The sequence below is a fragment of the Thunnus maccoyii genome, chromosome 21 (assembly GCF_910596095.1).
Source record: "Thunnus maccoyii chromosome 21, fThuMac1.1, whole genome shotgun sequence".
NCBI lineage: Eukaryota > Metazoa > Chordata > Actinopteri > Scombriformes > Scombridae > Thunnus > Thunnus maccoyii.
In genome coordinates this window covers 13,262,706-13,283,362 of record NC_056553.1, presented here as the reverse complement: position 1 = coordinate 13,283,362, position 20,657 = coordinate 13,262,706, and the positions used below count along the sequence as shown (strand labels likewise).

General features: G+C 40.8%; 3 protein-coding genes across 10 annotated transcripts in view; 2 read left to right on the top strand and 1 right to left on the bottom strand.

Annotated features, from left to right (window-relative positions):
- The window catches only part of pde7a (phosphodiesterase 7A), a 29,639-nt gene extending 25,247 nt beyond the window's left edge, over positions 1-4,392 (top strand). For all 7 annotated transcript variants that reach the window (XM_042399007.1, XM_042399006.1, XM_042399005.1 and 4 more), the window contains 8 exons: positions 95-158; positions 844-1,040; positions 1,201-1,332; positions 1,455-1,546; positions 1,657-1,801; positions 1,907-2,003; positions 2,162-2,242; positions 2,348-4,392. In XM_042399007.1, the coding sequence (XP_042254941.1) occupies positions 95-158; positions 844-1,040; positions 1,201-1,332; positions 1,455-1,546; positions 1,657-1,801; positions 1,907-2,003; positions 2,162-2,242; positions 2,348-2,622 (1,083 nt within the window). In that variant the 3' untranslated portion in view covers positions 2,623-4,392. The remainder of the gene's footprint in view (positions 1-94; positions 159-843; positions 1,041-1,200; positions 1,333-1,454; positions 1,547-1,656; positions 1,802-1,906; positions 2,004-2,161; positions 2,243-2,347) is intronic.
- A 219-nt stretch (positions 4,393-4,611) lies between these two features.
- mtfr1 (mitochondrial fission regulator 1) lies at positions 4,612-11,003 on the bottom strand. Its single transcript, XM_042399285.1, is given in 9 exon segments — positions 4,612-6,081; positions 6,371-6,554; positions 6,728-6,921; positions 6,923-6,987; positions 7,140-7,375; positions 7,768-7,910; positions 8,683-8,781; positions 9,329-9,437; positions 10,915-11,003. Coding segments are annotated over 8 exon segments (1,005 nt in total). The 5' UTR covers positions 9,365-9,437; positions 10,915-11,003; the 3' UTR covers positions 4,612-6,033.
- A 249-nt stretch (positions 11,004-11,252) lies between these two features.
- Positions 11,253-19,625, top strand: armc1 (armadillo repeat containing 1). Of its 2 annotated transcripts, none has more exons than XM_042399973.1 (7): positions 11,253-11,498; positions 12,336-12,546; positions 13,203-13,294; positions 14,865-15,057; positions 15,580-15,696; positions 16,541-16,615; positions 17,255-19,625. In XM_042399973.1, exons 2-7 carry the CDS (start codon positions 12,385-12,387, stop codon positions 17,444-17,446), a joined length of 831 nt encoding a protein of 276 aa, XP_042255907.1. In that variant the 5' UTR covers positions 11,253-11,498; positions 12,336-12,384; the 3' UTR covers positions 17,447-19,625. The 2 variants fall into 2 exon arrangements, with proteins under 2 accessions (XP_042255907.1, XP_042255906.1); XM_042399972.1 differs by having other exon boundaries at positions 11,255-11,498; positions 12,333-12,546.
- The last annotated feature ends 1,032 nt before the right edge of the window (positions 19,626-20,657 follow it).

Genomic DNA, 20,657 nt, shown 5'->3' with positions numbered 1-20,657 from the left:
ATAATAATCACACAACATGCAGACCTATAGTAACACACAGGATTTGTTTGTTGTGATGGGAAATCATAATTCTGTGCTTCTTCTTCTCTTGTAGTGCATGCTGGAAAAAGTCGGGAACTGGAATTTTGATATTTTCCTCTTCGATAGGTTGACAAATGGTATGTAAAATATGTTAAATACTGGTCAGAATTAGTTTTAAAAGTCATGATAACATGGAGTAATGCAGCACTGACAGGAGAATCCAGCATTTAACCAGCCTTACATACAATGTGTTAACAATGGTGCCATCTATTGGAAGGCTGACACAGAGGATTTAAGGCATAAAGATTGACTCCAAAATTGAATTGCTGCATTTTCAGGACAAAACCACCTTAAATTAATTCGATTTTAGGTCTAAATTTTTTTTGTCATGTTCTTAAGCGTCAGACCTCAGAGAGCAACAGCTTCTTCTAGACCATTTAACAGTATATTGAGAAATATAATGGATCAGAATGTGATCAAGCCACGAGATATGCTGTGTTTAGAATAAGAGGCATGACTTTGACCAGACCATTTCCTGGAAAAAAAACAGTATGTCATAATGTGTTTTCAATCAAAAAAATCATTTAAAAAAGAAATTATGGGAAATGAAATAGAGGAAATAAGTGACGCAGAGGTAGTTTTGGCAGATTGAGAGAAAGTGGACATACCAATAATGTAAAAGACTAGAATACACTGAGCATAACTAATATTTTACAGTGTAACAATATCTGATGGTGCAATTTCTCTCCTCTAATACAAGCAAAAAGAGACACATCAACCAAATGAAAGCAGAACGCTCATTCTGATTGTCTTCCTGTTCAGGAAACAGCCTGATCACTCTGACCTTCCACCTGCTGAACCAGTATGGCCTGGTGGAGCTCTTCCAGCTGGACATGGTCAAACTATGGAGGTTCCTGGTCATGGTCCAGGAGGATTACCACGGCGACAACCCCTACCACAACGCAGTCCACGCTGCAGATGTCACACAGGCCATGTACTGCTATATGCGGGAGCCCATGGTGAGACATGCAGATAGGAGTGCATATTTTGGGTCTGATTGAAGTCATTTTGGGTCAATTTTGTCATTTGCAGAAATGAGAGTGCATTAGCCCCTACAGTGAAGGTGTATTATGTCTTAACTGGATGTATTTTTGTGCCATTGTCTTGTTGCGAGTGCAGCTTGCAAAGTCTCTAACCTCCTATGACATCCTACTGGGACTGCTAGCAGCCGCCACTCATGACCTGGACCATCCTGGGGTCAACCAGCCTTTCCTCATCAAGACTGACCACTATCTCGCTACACTCTACAGGGTAAGAACACACATACAGTCACTCTTTAGCATGACAAAAACTTACTTATGAATGTACTGCAGCAGAAAACATCGTCTGATTAATTAAAATCCATGTGTCTGTGCACAATTTTCAACACACAGAATACCTCAGTTCTGGAAAATCACCACTGGAAGTCAGCAGTGGGGCTGCTCAGAGAGACTGGGCTGTTCTCCCACCTGCCAGCTGAGGACAGGTCAGTCTGACACTGACATGTTGTTGAGTGCACCAATTCACAGAAAAACACCAACAGATGCCACAGTTTGTACCAAACACCCTAAATACATGTACTTTCTGACCCCACAGGCTGAGCATGGAGAGGGAGTTAGGCTCCTTAATCTTGGCCACGGACATCAGCAGACAGAATGATTACCTGTCCAGGTTTCGTCTGCACCTGGACCAGGAGAACCTGTGCTTGAGCAGTGCCAGCCACCGCCACTTCATCCTGCAGGTCGGTCACCTCCTCTGCCACACACAAACATGACACAGACACACACACACCTTCCTCATCTCAGCATAACTCTGCGTTCTTTTGTTTTATTCCCACCCTGTACAGATGGCTCTGAAGTGTGCGGACATCTGTAACCCCTGCAGACCCTGGGAGCTGAGCAAACAGTGGAGTGAGAAAGTCACTGAGGAGTTCTTCCAACAAGGTTATCTTTATGTCTTTCATTGTTTGTCGTTTATTCCCTTCCTTTTCTTGAATCATTAAGTTTTTCTTCTTTGTTTTCTGTTCATTTATCATCTTTAATCGCTTAATTCTAAAAGATAATAGAAGTGTAATAGCTCATATATTAACTGTATATTGTAGGAGACATTGAGAGGAAGCACAAACTTGAAGTCAGCCCACTTTGTGACAGAGAGAACAACACAGTTGGCAACATTCAAATAGGTAAGCAACAGTGTTACAATATATTTGCTTTATTACCCTTTCACTTATTGCTTGTATCTAATATTTAGCTCAAATCTGCCCTCACTGCCTCTTCTCCCCCTCCAGGCTTCATGACATATGTGGCGGAGCCGCTGTTTGCAGAGTGGGCCCGTTTCTCCGACACGCGTCTGTCCCAGACCATGCTGGGCCACATGGGGCTGAACAAGGCCAGCTGGGGCGGCCTGCAGCAGGAACAAACCGCTGTCTCCGAGGAGGGAGAGCCCAGCACAGCCGGCGCAGACACCGAAGACGGCGCCGCTCCCCGAAGAAACGGCAACACAGCTACAGGCGCAGGAGGAACCAGCTCCAAAGAAATACCTCAGGGAAGCAGAGAATCCTGACACTCCTCGTGTGCCCTTTCACCTCAACCTCCTGACCCCTGACCCCGGGCCTCAGGGCCTCACCACACACACTGGGGACCGGGTGGGGCATCCACAGCCTGCAGCCCTGCCGCTGCCTCACCTGATCCTAACACCTTGTTTATGTTTTGTTGCTTTTGCCTCCCATCTTGATAAACCACTGATTTTATTTAATTTATTTAATTTTTAATTCCTCTTTTTTGACATAGAGCAATACATAGATACCTCATTTGGCTACTGCTGTATTTTCTTTTTATTTGCTTTATTTTATTTATTTGTCCACTGTAGTTTTGGCATTACTGACTGAACACACCACTTTTTTTTTTGTGTCGGTGAACCTTAAGGGGAAAGCAGTATAAAAACTGAAGAAGACATTTTTCTGGTATTTTGAAGTGCCATTTGAAAACAAAGATTTTGAAGAATGATCTGAACTGAATTGACTGAGACAACTGGAGTATTCAGACATGAGACCCTCCTAAGACTTTAGAGTAATGCCATGTTGCATTTGTATTGAAGATTCTTCCTCATGTAAAAAAAAAAAAAACAAACAAAACAAAACGAAACAAAAAAAAATGTGACAAGCCCAGTCCTTTTGCTGCCTCTATGAAGACTGTTTACTCATCTTCTTGTTTGTTGTTTCCTTTTTCCCCCTCGAACTGAAGTGAACCATGTCGGCTTCACGGTTTGCCTTCGAAGCACAGATGTGACGAACCACTTGTCTGAACTGTCATCCCACTGTTAAAGCCATGAGCAGAACCTTACTCAAACACACCAGATGCCATAAGTAACTCCACCTGTGCTACAATGTGTTCCTGCACTCCCTAAATAACGATGGTGTTGGATGCGCAGCTTCGTCTCCATGAAATCTTCAAGACACCCTGTGAAGGTATTATTATAGAAATTAGTCCTTTTCCGATGATGTTTCCAACTCTTCCAGTGCTGGTTGAACTCGGGGAGGCGGGGGAGCTCACCCCTCCCCACAACCCCCCTCCCCCCCAGACTGGAGATCAGTTACTCACTGCACATGCATCTCACCTGAAACTCCACTCCACGCAACTTGACTCGCTCAGGGATTTGCCAGTCTCTTATCAAGAGGGAGAGGGATGGGGGTGACTGCGGGGTGATGCGAGGTTGTTTTTTTTTGTTTTTTTTCCCTGGCGAGGATCTACTGAAGGAGACTCTCCCTCTCCGCAGAATGTCTCTCACAGCCACATGCAACCTAAAGGACTGCTCGATTGATGCCTTATAACTATGCACAAACTATGCTAAGTGACCAAACCAACTCCTGTTCCCATCAAGTGCATGGTGTGCTTGTCTTTTGAATGCACTGTCCAATCCCTTTGCCTTTTTGTTGTGAGGAACAACTCCAGCTGTCTTTTTTTTTTTTTTCTTTCTTCTTCTTCTCCTTCTTCTTCTTTTGTACGGAAACAAAATGGTCAAGTGTGACTTTGAACATTCCATTTATTTGTGTTTGGTTTGTCTACTTTGACTCTGTATAGTGGCACAAAATTGTGTTTGTGTTTAAACATTTTGAGAAATAACAGGTGCTTTTCTTACTTTAGCTGATTTGTATTTTGCTGTAAGTGCTGTAAGACTGTTGATAAAACTGTTTACAATTTGTTGCGACAGCCATTTTTTGGGAAGACTTAAGTGTCGAGCCAGATTTTGTAAAGGCTTTGCTGTATTGACCTTTTTGATACATGCCTGTTGCAGTTACAATTTGAATAATAAAACCTGTTGTTGACAAATGTTTGCTTGACTTCCACGCAGTACAAGTCTAATAATTGTACGTCAAAGTTTTCCACCACGATTAACTGCACACTGAACTACAAGTGAAATGAATCTCTGTGGGGTCATTTTTACTTCCCCTTTGATCCATCTCAATGATTCAGGAACAATTTAATGATAGCAGGTGACTTTTATAAAGGTTAAAATTCAACCAATGCAAATATACACCAGAGTGAGTCGGGACAGAGAGAAATAAACTTTTATTTAGAGATTTGACAATTCAAGTTAAGTCATTTTTATGAACTCTTCTACAAAATCTTAAACGGTACATTTAAAATCACTCAATTACTGACAGACCCAGTCCACCGTCCCTTATAAAAGCTAATAACAGTTGACTTGAAGCAGCAACTACACGGACATGAATAGTGAACAGAATCATGTGTCAGTCACTGTGAACAAAATACTACCTATAACTCTACATGACCCAGTGGAGGCGATAAGTTTTGTGTCACATTTCCAAACTGGGGCATGAAAATGTCATATTACTGGCAAGACAGCAATACACCTTTGGGATACTGATAACAGGTGCCTTAGGACCCAAGACTTGTTCTTATAAACAAAATTTGTCAACATATGTTGACATGAATGTAGTAATTCTTTTGTCATGATGTTTTACTGAGTGAAAAGGTTAAAGTGAGATAAAAGGCTTATCTTATCAAATGAGGTACAATACACTGCGCAACAATACACTGCGCGTGTACTTGTAACCGTCATTGACCTAGAAATATGAACTTTGCATTACAGTTACGGTCTCTGTTTTCCTCACTATTTAAGTGTCTTCCAAACTTGGAAATAAAAAAAGGACACAAAAGGTAAAAATTGGCAGTGAAGGGCAGAATCTCGCAGAGCATCACTGGAATGCCTTTGGCTTTTAAACGTTGATCGTAGTAAAGAGATAAATAATGTCAAATAAAATTGGAATGCATGTATTTGAACCAATTAAAAAAAACAACATACAAGCCCCAACAAGACTGGCAACTACGACACAACTTAACACCTGGAATTAATAAGGGACAAATCTAGGACATAATTACTGTTGTTAAGATCAAGATTACTTAACCACAACATAAATAAATGGTAATAATCATAAATTAGGCTATATATATTAACAATACAGCACAAGATTCCACAAAGAAAGTGCTCGCTTTCTTCAGTGGTAGAAGAACTTCAGCTTTCACAGACCACTCAGATATGGGAATGAAAAGCCGACTGTGTGCAACAAACCAAAATGAAAACCTAAACAAAGATCGAACAATAAAACTAATAACATTTCCTAGTGTTGCTTAAACATGCATTTCTGTGCCTCTGACACTTTCATTCCAGACTGTGATGAGTAGGAACATGAGTTAAACAAAAAAATAAATCACGTTTGTAAAACAGAAAGCTAATGTTATAAGTTATAAAAGTGCAAAAACAGATGGTCAGGATGATCATCGGATGCAACACTATGAGATGATACTTGGAGCGGCCCGTCTTCTAGTACAGGGAGAATCTCTTGTTCCTCCAGAAACAGCTCATATGAGAAAAAGCCGGATAAGGCACTTTAAAGTGTCCACAGGACCTTGAGTTCTGAACCTCCGATTCATCAGTGAGCCAGTCTCCTGTTTAGATCAACTTCCTCCTTCCAGTCGATTTCAACATGTGCTGCCCAAACTGTGAAAAACACAAAAGACAGAATCAAATACACGACACAGATCAGTAACATTACATTCACTTGATTCCAAAGATGACAAAAAACATGAAAATGCCACATGAAATTCCACCTTTAAATCATGTTTTTCAAAGGAATATCTACAAATACAGTCTACCTAAGATGAAAATCAAAGCATCAACATATCTTTGTAACTTTGTAATTGTGGCTTCTTTTAGATATTAACTTTTGTAGCTGTAAATCAGAAAGAAGTGCCCACATTCAGCTAATGAACACAGAAACATCTCTCACCAAAGGGGTTTCGGTTTTAGGTTTCACTTCTGGGACTTCTGGGTCTTTGAAATCGTCCTTGTCTTCTTGTCCGCTGTCATGTCGATAACGATGGGCAAACTTGCGTTTCAGGGCCTCAGCGATGAGCATCGCAGCGTCTGCGGGATTGCTGGCCTTCGGTTTGGCCTCACCATCTACTGGACGACTATGAAAACGTACAGACAACAAGAGCATTTAAGGACGTTAAAGGAGGTAAATAGTTTAATTTATAGTTTTGATGAACTTCAATGCTACACCTCATCACAGTAAAACCTCGGTGGTCATGTTTGATCATTTCATTATGTATCTGAATGTACGTTAATCCAAGGAGAGGCCTACCTTTTGACAGATCGCAACTTGACTTTCCCCATGTCTTTCAGAACATCGAGCATGCTGGGGATTTCTGCCGGCCTTGAGTCCAAAACCGTCTGGCTGTCTGTCTTCTTCCCTCTGCGCTCCTTTATCAAGTCAATGGCTGAAAATGTCCGATGGAGACCTGGGGGTGGTGGTGGAGGTGGTGGGGGAGGGGGGGGGTGGGGGAGGGGGAGGCAGGGTGCCACCGGGTGGAGGGGGAGGAGGAGGGGCCCCTGTGGTAGCAGCTGAGGTGAAACAAAGGAAAGAAGAACCTTAGAGCTGTGTGACATTCTGCTGCCATCTAGTGGACGTATTCTATTATTATTATTACAGTGCTGTAAAAAGCATTCAGTTTGAGCAAGATAAGCCTGTTTAGAAAGCTTTTGTTAGGAAATACCTGGCTGTGTGCTCTTTTCTTGCGCCAGTACAATTTGTGCTATCTGAGCTCTGAGTTTAGCAAGTTCAGTCTCCAGTGCGCTGATCTTCTGAATGGCCTCATCATTTGCGATTGTCGGCCCCTGCGGGTCAGGAGCCCCCTGATGCAGGCTTGGTAGCGACCTCCGGCGGGTTAAGGGTTTTGCCTGAGGGTGAGGCTGGCGGGCTCGAAACATGAGCCCTGATGGGAGCCCTGACCTGTTTCAAAAAGAGACAATTATTATCATTATTATTATTATTACAGATGAGTGACAGAATCACAGGAACACACGAGAAAAGACCATAAATGACAGCAGAAAGCAGTCGAGACGATGTTAATTTTTGTGATTTTTACCTAATTTGTGTGCACTTGTTAGTTCAGCTCAGTGTGAAAGTCTTTACTGTGTTTTCTGTGTCATTTATGGTCACGCTAGAAACTATTTAAACCACAAACTATTTATTAATTGAGTTTACAGATATCATGATAAGTATCATTATCGTAATGTGACATTTTGGTCATATCGCACATCCCTACACAAGAACAAGTCCATTTTTAAACATGCAACTTCAATTCTCCACTAGAAGACAAAAGATCTCTATGTCACACTCACCTAGGTCTCCCAAGGTAGTCTTCATCATCATCATCATCATCCTCTTCCTGGTCGATCCAGGCGACATCAGCTAGCGTGGCAACGAGACCGTTCTGCTTCCTGGCACCAATCAGGACACCAGCGTCCTCAGAGTATGGATAAAGCTGTCAGAGAGGGAGACCAGCCTTGTTTAAGATTAAAAAACCTTAAAAAACAAAAAAAAGCATGCCAGGGAAAACCACACACCAGCACACATCACAACACTGCACTTCAACAACTAATGAAGGGAAATAATCAAGTAAAAATGAGGGCGGTTGAGAAGGAGGAGGTGGTGACGGGCAAGTTGTTAATGAAAGGTTCAAGTAGCTCAGTAGATCTTTAATCAGCACAAGGTTGTCGCAGGTCGCTGAACAAACTGACCTAAAGCAGACATACTGCATTCCTTATAGCGAGGGAGGGTAGCTGGAGACAGAAGAAAAGAAGAAAAGAGAAGGTAGTGTTGAAAGAGACAGAAAGGTAAAGAAAAGCAATTCAGTCTTTAAAACAACATGCCACAGAGCTGAAATATTTTACTTTGATTTGTTCCTAATCTGAACACACTGTCAGTGCTCTGATAATAAGGAACTATCGCTGTTTTGATGACTTCATCCACTCTGTTTATGGTTCATAAATGAAAACAGTCAGACAAGCAGAGGTAAACAAAGGTTGAAGAGTGTACGTGATTTATTGTCACATATCAGAGTTCAACAGTAAAGAGAAACAGGAAGAAAGACAGAGGAGGATACTGGGCTAAATTGTATGTAACCAATTAAAAGAAATACACATCATAAAAAAGACTGCATGCCATTATCTTAAAAAACATTGTCAAAGTCAGACTGGCCTGCCTGTCACATGACACTACACTATTAAATAATGAACCTGGAGGCCATCCCTCACCTGAAAATGAACCCTGGGGCAGGGTTTCAGTGGAAGACTAGTAGCTATTCTCCTCACAATACTTCTGGAGGACCCATAGGGCTTGGCTGATCCAAAAGCCTGCAAAACAAAAACTCATGTAACGCACATGCTGAAAATTCACATCACACATTAGTAAAAAAAAAAAGAAGACAAAGTTTCTGTGTAAAGCTCCAACTATTGGTTGATTAATCAATTAGTTGATCGTCAGAAAATTAATCGGCAACTATTTTGATAATAATTTCTGTTATTTTTTGAGAAAGAATGCCAAATATTTGATGGTCCGGCTTCTTAAAAGTGAAGATTTACAGTTTTTCCTTAATTAAGTTAATTGAATATCTTAACATTTTAAACAATTAGCCAGACAAAACAAGCAATTTGAGGACATCACCATGTGCCATTTTTTCACTATTTTCTAACATTCCAGTCTAAACGGTTAATCAACTAATCAAGAAAATAATCAACAGATTAATGGATAATGAAAATAACTATTAGTTGCAGCCCTGTTTCCATGTTTTGCTCACAGTGTGTATCTAAGGCTTCAAAGTCAAGTTTTTGAAATGTAGTTGTTCATCAAACTCCATCAGATATCTAATGAGATCAGATATCAGCACAGGCTGCTACATACCAGGTCCATTTCGATCCGTGCATTGTCTTTACTCATTTCTGTTGAGGTCCGTCACATGAGCAGATGGATACACGTCCAAATACTGAGGGCACCATCACCAAATAGCAATCTAATGGAAACACAAGACAAGACTGAAGAATTCAGTTTGTGTCACCTTTAAACAAACAACATAAAACCATATGAGTAGCTATTTACATATATAATTATAGCAAGTACTTGACGTGACTCCAGAGTGATGTGCTGAGCTAAAGATGCTCCAATACACCAGATACAATTTTCAAAAGCCTTTAGTGCTTTTGGATGATATCAACTTTTAAAAGCAATACAGTTATCCGTCCAAAGCTATTATTGATGCCGATATTTAATAGCTTAAGGCAGCGGGAGGCAAATAACGGCCCGTGGGCCAAATCTGGCCCTCTAGCAAAAATGTTTGGCACTGATGAAAGTTGAACTTTTGACTTATATTGTTTGCATCAAACCTTTTACATAAGCTTTCACAAATCTACTGTAGATAACAAAATAAACACAGGGCTTGTCTAAATCCAAATGAATATAACATGTAATCCTGCCTCCACACAAGGAGAGGCATTAAAACCATGGTGTTGAAATGAACTCTAATAAACCAACCACAAATTGAATTTTAATGTGTAAATTCCAACACTGTTTTGATTTCACAATTTTAAAATTTGTTGTTCTCAAACACATGTAGATAAATATTCACTTACGAGTAATTTTTAAAGACAAATTAGTATTAAAAATAAACTTTAACTCACTCACTAATGGGAAGAATTACATCTGACCTCATACACAATCCTAAACAATTAATTAAAAACTATTAACAATTACACAATTAAAAGAAATAAACACAACATATAGAACAAAACAAATCCCTGGTTTAAGGAATTAAGCTTTTTTTCATCATCTATTTTTCCAGTGACAACTGTCAAAGCAGCAATAGCATAAAGAAACATTACTATGATCTTAAATTTCAAGACATTTTAGGAAATAAAGTATTTTATGTGAGCAATGTCACTGAATTCACAGCAGAAAAAAACACAGATTAGGATGCAGTTTCGTTTTGATACTGCGTAGTTACAAGCGAGATTAGCTCTAAAGTAGAAAAACAAAAATACACAGTCAAAGATGAAGCTAGATATTATTATTATTCGTAACAGTAAGTTAACGTTGCCATTAACTTAAGTTACCATCTGTGTTGTTTTGTGATTTTATGAGTGACCTACGTGCTTAAACAGCAAAGGTAATCTTAACTGCTTTTTACTTGATTAAAATCGTTATAAAAAACACAAAAAACGTGGAAAAAAGGAGTCGTCGCCTTCCTCTGAATTAAATTAAATTAGCCGGTGAATCGTAACTTTAGCGGGCAACATGGGCTAACTGTTGCTAACAACGATAGCGGGCTAAACTCATCCCAGCAAACTTTCACAAACACTGAGACAATTTTTCGGATTTTGGCGAAGACGCGCACAATTTTGGTTGCCCCCTGACGTGCCACAGAAACCCTCAAAGGTTATATTAACGTTACATACAGCCGCTCAGTTGTGAAAGTGACTTTGAAAACAACTTACCGAGGCTAACGCTGGCTGATAACTTCCTAAATTTTTCCACCTTGTCAAACTGCAGGAGGGAGGAAGAGTCATGGAATATGAGATTACATATGTAGGTTGTGGCTATTGCGCGTCACCATAGGTCAATCATATTGAGTGGCAGACAGCTTCACCAATTGGAATCCACACATAAAATTATACTGTATTGTGATTGGATGTTATGTCAGTCGATCAAATAATATTACCCAATCATCTTCTAGAATTCCTATAGATGTTCGTTACATATCCCTGTATTTCCCGGCGGGGCTGTGTCCCGTTAGAAAACTGTAGGATCCTTTAGATGGGAAAACTGGCACGTCCTCAGTCACAAAACAGGTGCACCCCATTGATGTGCCACAAAAACCCAAACAGTGTGCACAGCTGCTAGCTAAACGGAGCATAGTAAGAAAGCGGCGCAGGCCTAACGTTAGTGACAGTATTTTGTAACGGTTGTTTTTAAAGTGGCACCGGGACGAAGCCGTTTCTCACTACGTTGTTTTTAGCGTCTATTGTAGCTGAAGTTACCCGAGGTTGTCTCATGATTTAACTTGAATACTGACGGAAAGGTAAGCTGTATTGTGAAGTAACATTAGCCTAGCCTAGCTGCTGAATCGCCTCTGTAGCACAGGGCGTGATTTGAGGTGAGGTTGGGGGTCGTAGAAAGTGTCTTTGGCAAAAACAAACGAGCTTTATGAAAATAGTTTAAGAATTTGTTCACTGTAAATCATGACATTACATGGGATGACTTTAACATTTGCCTACCAGTGCATGCTAAGCTGCTTTCTGGTGATAACTAATCTTATCAAAGCATGTCAGTTTAATCAGTCACCCAACAAGAATCACTAATCAGTCTAATCAGTACTATAGCACACATTTCATTGATTTAAGATCTCAGACACGCCGTCAAATCTGTAAAATGTGGATTATGACAATGGGCTGCGTTGTTAAAGTTGGAAATTCAATACATCCAGCTGAGACTTAATTTAATGAATGGTTCTGCATCAAGTTAGTGAAATACATTAAAATAGCTTTTGAGACTTATCTTTTTATATAAATAAAATGTATTTGTATTACTGCTGCAAAGATTAGTTGATTTAATCAGTTAATTTATGTAATTTTGTGTAATTATGTTTTTTTTAATTTAGCCCATAAAATAGGCCAAAAAATCTGCTGGTTTCAGCTTCTCAAATGTGAGGATTTGCTGCTTTTTGGGTTTATTCTGTTGCAAATTGGAGAAAAAAGAATCACCATGGACTCTGGGAAATTGTGTTTGGTTTTCACTATTTTCTGATGTTTCACACAAACAAAACTATAAATTTGAAGAAAAAAGACCACAGTTAGTCGTAGCCTTAACTTGCACAATGTGAACTCCCTAATTAACCTCTTAATTCCTTTTTCAGTAGAGTGAAGAGAGGTTGGATTGATGTGCGTGGCTTCAAGACAAGAGGCACCATGAGTGCGGAGTTGGATGCACTGACTGTGGTGAACCAGCTGCGAGATCTTGCTGCGGACCCCCTGAACCGAAGAGCCATAGTAGAGGATCAAGGCTGCCTGCCAGGTCTCATCCTTTTTCTGGACCACCCCAACCCACAGGTCGTCTACTCTGCACTCTTGGTAAGCAGCATCCAACTATTTATATTTATATATACACACTACGGATAATATTACAAGTAGTTAGTTAGTTATTCAGTACCTTCATACAGAAATATCTACAGCAGCTTAGATTAATTCGTCTTGGCTGAATAATCAGTAGAGTTCCCTGTTTGTTCCGTAAATAGTTGTTTTCAGTTCATGCTTCATAATTTGTCCCCCCCTGCTGTCCTGCCGTCTCATAGTAGGTTTCAGTGACGGTCTAAAGGCCACGAGCAGGCACGTGGTGGCATTGAAACAGCGACATATTAAAAACACTGTACAATGGTGACATCTGCTGTCTGTTTTGTGGTGTAAACAGAATACAATGTCAATATAGCAACCTCCCCACTTCCACCACCACCACCACCACCACCACCACCACCATCATCCTTTTTGTGCTGTGCATGACTTGTGTTTGTGAGTACACATTTAAGTGCCTTTACGTAATAGTTGCTCCTTGACGGTAACCCGTGAAGTGTAAACACGGGGGCAGTGCATGTGTATTTATATTGGTTATGTAATATTTCACCACTGAACATGCGCACCCATTTGAATAGCTCTCTCTCTCTTATAATATTGCAAAAGGTCTGTCAGCTTTTTAGCTGGGGAATAGATAACGGTTGCCCTTGTCTTTGCAGGCTGTGCGCTACCTGGCAGAATGTCGAGCCAACAGGGAGAAGATGAAGGGCGAGCTGGGCATGATGCTGAGTTTGCAGAATGTCATGCAGAAGCAAGTCGCTGTCACCACATCACACACACACACGCACACACACCAACACATGCTCACTGTGCACTTTCTCTACGTAAAACCTTAACCTAGGATTTCTTTTGTTTTGCACAGACAATATGTGCCTGTCTGCAAATTTTCCAGGCAGGATGATGTCCTTTTGTCAGGATGAATATGATTAAAGTTGAATTAAAATAGGGCAGTAAACAGTTAAATTGCTGTTTCTGCAGGTCATAGATTTTAATGCATCCTGCCACCTCTCTACAATTTTTTGATGAGTCCACTTGCATGTTTTAACTGATGAAGGCTTGTGTTTGCTTGTTATGACGCAACGTTAGCAGGTTATTTTGCAGAGGTGGCTCATTTTGCACACACCTTTGTTGCTCTCTTTTTTTAGGTGTAATATCCCTTTTAGACTCAGATTTCAAGCTTCCTAAAACAGGATGAACATCGATCGTCTGGCCACCCATTTAGTGTCAGAGGCAGGTCGGGTTTAAGGAGGTGCTAGCTAGTGCTACCAGAGGGTCTGTGTCAGTTTTGCTAAATGACTGCTGTTTATCATTAGCACCCAGACAGGAATAGACCTACGTTCAAGTGGCCGACTGTAGATTGCATGATTTTATTTTCCCCCCCTACTCAACCTGCGGCAAAGCCCTCGCTCGCCCTGGAGTAAGCCAGTCACTTCAGCTAGTCAGGGGTGGCATCAAGAGGAGCCCTGCAGTAACAGCAGCAGCTCTCCCTGCTCGCAGTCCAGTCAGTCTGACTTTGGGTGGAGGTCGATCATAGCTGGACAGAGTGGAGGTCGATCATAGCTGGACAGAGCGGGAACACATGGCTGAGGGGAGGGGACGTGTAGCATAGTTGCGCTAAACAGGTGCAATTCTTATTCCGATTTAAGATACGAAACTCAAGAAGATATGACTCGAGATGAATAAATAAAAGATAATGTTTGGCTTACTGACAGGCCTCCATAAAGCCGAGGTAGGAATGTGTTGCACAGTGCTAGGGGGGAGCATCAGGCTCCCAGAGGGCAGCAGTGCCAGACAGCTGATGTCGTATGTGGTTACTATAGAAGGAGTGATGACTTTGTGACATATAAAGCAGTATAGCCTGCAGGTATCCCGGGATCTCTCACAAAATATCAGTCATGGCAATGCAAGTGCAACTGACCTCATGTGGCTTCTTCATGGAAAGCTGCTGCCCACTAAAATATTATGCTCTGCTTTGTTTTTGTTGTCTTTGGTTTGTTTGTTTTAGGGGGGGGTTGCTAAGAGAGCAGAAAAACCAGACTAATGTACAGAAAAGCTTAATTAACATACATTTTGTATGTTGTGTGGGAAGATGGCAGCCTTTTTGTTTAGTACATGATTCAATTGAATTATTCTTGAAACTACCTTCAGTACATTCACCTGCGCTGTGCTTCAACTGTATAGTTATATTAATACATGCATCACATCAAAACAACAGATAATTTTAACGTGTGTATAAACTACATTTGACAAACACAAAATCTAAAATTTTTGTTCAGCAATCTTCTCTCTCTGATTAATTTATTTTTACTCTCTCATCAAAGGAGTACATCCCCCGGAGAAACCAAACTCCTGGCCTCTGAGATCTACGAAATTTTGCAGGCAGCCGGTAAAGACGAGGCCGAACAGGCCGAGGCAGATGCTGCCTCCTGCCGACGTAAAGCCCAGTTCTTCTTGGGCTCTAACAACAAGAGGGCCAAAACTGTGGTGCTGCACATCGATGGACTAGATGACTCTGTAAGTGTTGACAACTTGCATACAGGAATCCAGACAATGAAGTAGAACACATCTGTCATGTTCACATCTGATGATATATAAAAATCTCTTTTCAGGGCATTCTGCTGTCATTATCACAGTGTTGTCAGTGCATCTTAGCGGTGTCTATCCGGTGCGGGATAGGAGGGTGGAGGGGTCGGGTTGTAAATGTCAGCCATTGAACAGCAGGACGTTGAGATTGAACCTGAATGCTGCTCTGCAGGAAGCTTGCACCTAGCCAGATTACATTACAGCAGACAGACGGCCTCTGGTGGGCTGCATCCCTATCATTCCAGCAGGAACACACAAGACTGTGGCAGCTGGAGCCATAGATATGTAAACTGTATTCCTTAGTGTAATATTGTTTATAGCTATTAAACGCAAAATAATATATATTTCTATGTCCTATTTCTGCCTAATTCAGTTGTGGTTGATTATGTACCTTTAAACCGCTGTTTGGCCCATTTTAATCACACATTTCATCTGGTTCTATTCTTTTGTCAGACCCGGAGGAGCCTTTGTGAGGAGGCCTTGTTAAAGATCCGAGGGGTCATCAGCTTCACCTTCCAGATGGCCGTCAAGAGATGTGTTGTCAGGATCCGCTCTGACCTTAAAGCTGAAGTAAGTGTTCTGTGTCCGGACACAGAAAACCATCCAGGAACTTAAAGAGAAAACATAACACACTTACTGTATCTTAGCTTAACTTTCAAACATCTTTGAGCCTGCACTTGTTCCACAGTAACTGGATCTTTTCAAAGCTGCCTGATTGTAACCTGCTGACTGGTCCAGTAGTATTCAAACTGGCTAGAAATTGTCATGATTAAACAGAAATAACCTTATTTGCCTAAAATAAATTAAAATGTACACCTTCCAAGTAAAGTGATCAAAGTGGTTTGATGTAGAGCTGCAGTGATTAGTCAATCGACAGAAAATGAATCGCTAATCATTTTGATAATGAATCATTTTGAGTCATTTTTAAAGAAAAAATATCAAAATTCTCTGATTTCAGCTTCTCAAATGTCAATATTTTCTGTCTGCTATGAAAGTAAATCAAATATCTTTGGGTTGTGGACTGCTGGTCAGGACAAAAGAAGACAGGAAGTCACATTTCTTTTACCATTTTCTGACATTTTATGCACCAAACAACTATGAGATTAATCAAGAAAATAATCGACAGATTCATCAACAATGACAATATAATTGTTAGTTGCAGCGCTAGTTTGATGTGCAAGGTATAACTTTGATATTGGTCACAGTACCAACTACATTATTTCTAAGCAAAAATTGCCAGATACTGAAAAGCTGACAAATATATTGTCAACCATTGGGAACATCTTTGGCATGCTGCTACTGTGTTTATACTTGAACAGCAGTGTTTGACTTTAACATTTAATATCCCCAAAGTAGTTGAAGAAAGACATGTTATCAACAAATGTAAACAAGTTGTTTTCTTTCTCTCTCACAGGCGTTGGGCACAGCAATCAACTCCACCAAAGTAATGAAAGCCCAGCAAGTGGTGAAGACGGAGGATGGAGGAGAGGTAATAGAGTAGTAATAGGTGTTATTTACCTGTAACTGCTGTACATTACACTCATTTTTTTCACCGACAGTAAGTCAGTTGTGCTCGCTGTATGTTGTGAGTATCTCTGTACGGGAAGTGTAGTGTCCCCCCCACCCCCCACCCAGCCTGTGGCTGAGACTTATTCACACTGACATGATTAGCTAGTCACATCTCTGCCTCAGCCTATAGGCAAGTTGCCTTTTGACAAACACGTGACCAATCCCTGATTAAATCTCTGTGTTACCAATTTGCAGCATGCACCTAAACTCCATAATTAACTTAAATATTTAAAATCCTGCCCTTTAACAAAATGTGACTCTCCAAAGGTTTTGTTTCTCATCACACTGTGAAGAATTTGATTGATACATTCCCAAATAGTAGTGATATATTGTGTGGCCAGCAGGGGGCAGACCTGGCTCAGTCTTTATGATCTCACTCAAGGTGATGATGATGATTATTTAGCTCTGTTGAGGACTGTGCTTTATGTCAATCCTGAAATCTTTAAAATTAGTTTTTTTGGGGCAAATTTCCATGCTTCATGGTAATACAAAAACAATTTATGTTCTTTGCTGTTTAAAATTTTACTTAAATCATATTTCTTTTCTGTCTCTTGCGCAGCTGATACTGCCATTCCAGGAGGGCTCGGCAGTGCTGGTGGAGGAGAACACAGACATCCCAGACTACCTGCCTGAGGAGGAGAGTCCGTCCCAGGAGCAGGACAAGGCCGTCACACGCGTAGGCTCCATCACAGACGGCATGGGCTGGCTCAACACGGCCGCCAACTTCCTGACGCGCTCCTTTTACTGGTGACCACTTCCTGTGCTCATTCTCTACTCCCTTTTTTTTTTTCTCCTCTAAAGTAACCATCCAGCTGCAGCGTTTTGGCATCTCTCAGCCTAGTCCCGGACTAAGCCCTGTCTCACGGCCTTACACTAGTCTAGCCCCCCCCCCCCCCTCTGCAAAGCACACGGAGCCCGGCCACGCGTGTGTGCGACAAGTGCTGGACTGCCAAGTGGAACCTGCAATAACTTTAACTTGTGTATATATTGAGCTCCAAATTCCACCACTGGCTGTATGTGCACAACTATATACTAGCTGCATATGTATCTCACAAAACATCACCAGAGGACTTTAAATCAGACAAAACCAAATAGCATTCTGGTAATGTGTGTCGCTGCGTTGACAGAGTTTACACGTGGCAGGCATATTTAATAGTTCTAAGGCTGATTTTTACATATGTTGAAAATTGGGAGTTCGTTTTTTTTGCATGGTTTTGGTTGCTTTTCTCCAGGTGTCGATTCCCAATCATTGTACTTTTACTACACATGTAGTACATACAACTACATGTTTTTCATATCTTTCATCCTTTAATTTCCCAATTAAGCTGATTTTTTTTTTCTTCCCTCTTGTTTTTTTGTTTTTTTAGCATGCTTTGAGTCTTTTGTGCCAATCTCGCCTGATGCCTAGATCCTCGATTATTGTGTGTGCCTTTTTGACATTTCACTGTAATTATTATTTATTCATCATTGTAACTTCATTCAAATAATTTGAGAGCTCAGAGCACGTCAGATGTAACATTTGTGCTTCCCAGGTGGCCCTTAGCAGCAGCCGGCCTCGTCCAGCTTTTTAGCTCACTGAGGGACGTCACTTCAGTAGAATTAACGAACTAGACACCAGCAAGAGGCTGCAGCCCCGTTCAGCCACTGGCATACATGTCAGTATCATAAGACTGTTTTGTTGTGTACTGATTAGCTAGTCGGCTGATTAATACACCACCCCTCACTGCGTTTTAGTTGTTTCTGTCACAAATCAGGACTCCTGTGATGATGCTATAATGCAGGGGAAAAATCAAAAGTGAGTTCTGTAGCGGCGGCGAATCGGCTGATGGCTACTTGTGTTTAATTGCACAGACTTTAGGCTACCTCTGTTTTCAGCCCTCTATCTCACGTCTTGCATTACGGTCTTCTGTAGGTTTAGGTCAGCATGGCGAAGACACACCTGGTAGATGCCTGCTTGTACTTAATTTCTCGCTTTACCTGGAATTCCACTCACATTTTTTACAGTATTGTAGCCCCACCTGTTCAGCTCAGTTTTTTCAGTTTAGCCAGCAGTGTCCTTAAAGCAAAGATCATGTTGGTGCACGCTCACACACGCATACAGAGGACTCACTAATGCTGTCATATGAGCAGTAGTGGTATACTGTAACAATGGTGTGGTTATGTACATTTTGTAAATGGTGCCTGATTCCCAACAGTCGCACATGTGAAGGAAACTGTTTTTTTTGTAATATTGATTTGCATTTTATGTCACAAATGGGAGAAGAGGTCGTAGCAGCCAATGCTAACACTTCTAGTGAGTTTTTTTTATTCTTAAGCTCCTACTACCCTGTGACTCACACCAGGTTTAATCATTATCTCCTCTGAATTGTGTGTGTCATTAACAATTATTATATCCAGTGCTGACTAGGCGGCTTTTATTGTTTTGATGGTGCAGAAACGTCACAGTTGGTTGAGGTCAAACTGGCACAGAATGACCTGAATAATCTGAGTCAATGGTGGTTATTCTCTGGAAAAGCAATAATATTTTTTGCATTAGTGATTATAGTTCAGCAGCAGCCTTCAATATAATGTTTTTGAATGAAAGGTATTAGTTAAGTCATTATCAGTATTAAATTTAAGCATCTTTTCTTTGTTTTGCACACAATTAATCTCCAAGGTACATCATGTAATTTCATTTTAACAATAGCGATGTCTCGGTTCATACTGCAAAGCAAGAATACTTGAACATGTTTATTAGAACTGCATTCATGTGATGATCAAATTCCCTCCTGATAGATTAACCACATCTGTAAGGTTGACAAAGAACGGCAAACCAACAATGTAACTTCATGTGTATAGACTTCATCAAATGTATTATAATGTAATGCAGATCTTAAAACTGTAGATTCCCTTACACTGTTAATGCAAATGATGATAAACCTAAAATCTAAGTTTGTCTTGTGCTTTTTATTTTCAGCAGAATATTTTGCGGCTGTTTATACTGAATATGATAAAATGGAGTCATATCTTCATGTGCAATGGTCCAGATTATCACTTTGTCAAAATCAAACTGCTGAAGGCAGCAACCAGTCTTAATACACAGAGAGAGAGAGACAGGAAATTCAGTTTTCTTTACTGGTGTATAAGTGAGGAGCCCCAGGGCAATCCTGTGGTCAGCCCACCACCTCCCCCAGCCTTGGTGCTGGTAGGCAGGCAGAGGCGGCAGCCAGCCCCAGCTGGAGGCCCTGGAGCCACTGCTGATGCTGCTGCTGAGCCTCCAATGAGACACTGTGCCAAGCTAGAGAGGAGGCCTTCACTCCACTGCTGCATCATCTGGATGGAAGGCAACTAGAGAGCATGTTTAGGGACAATTTCGAATCTGGTTTTGACATTTTTAAATGAAACCTTTATTTATACTGAACAATCCCTTGAGAAAACCAGTAATTTACACTAAGGTTCTGCAAAATAAAACACAACTCAAATATTTAACACAGCACACATGAGATGTTAAAAATAAGTTGCAACAGGAGGTCAACTATGGTGTTTTAAGTATACTATACAATCAATACAGTAGTATACAATCTATACATTCTGTGCACAGATAGAAGTGAAACAAAGCTCATTTGTTCAGTAGAGTTGCATAAATAATAGGCATGCGAAAGCAATCTCATTTCAGAGGGATAACAATCTCACCTCATGGGCCTTTTATTATTAGCTGTTCTGAAGTTTTTGATCATATCAGATGATCAGCAGATGGTGTTTGCGCAGTTGTCATGGAATTGTACTGTAGATATTGAAATTTCCAATTTTTTTCGGAGCACTTTAAGGAGGTCTCATCTATGGTGGCTTAAAAGTGAAGTTTCAAATCTCTTTTCAAATCAGATTTCTCACAAATCGCCACTAGAGAGAGACAGCAAGCCTGACAAAGAGGAAGAATGAGCTGTTAGGTGCAGAGTGTACTCCAAAAAATCTGATGAAAACAC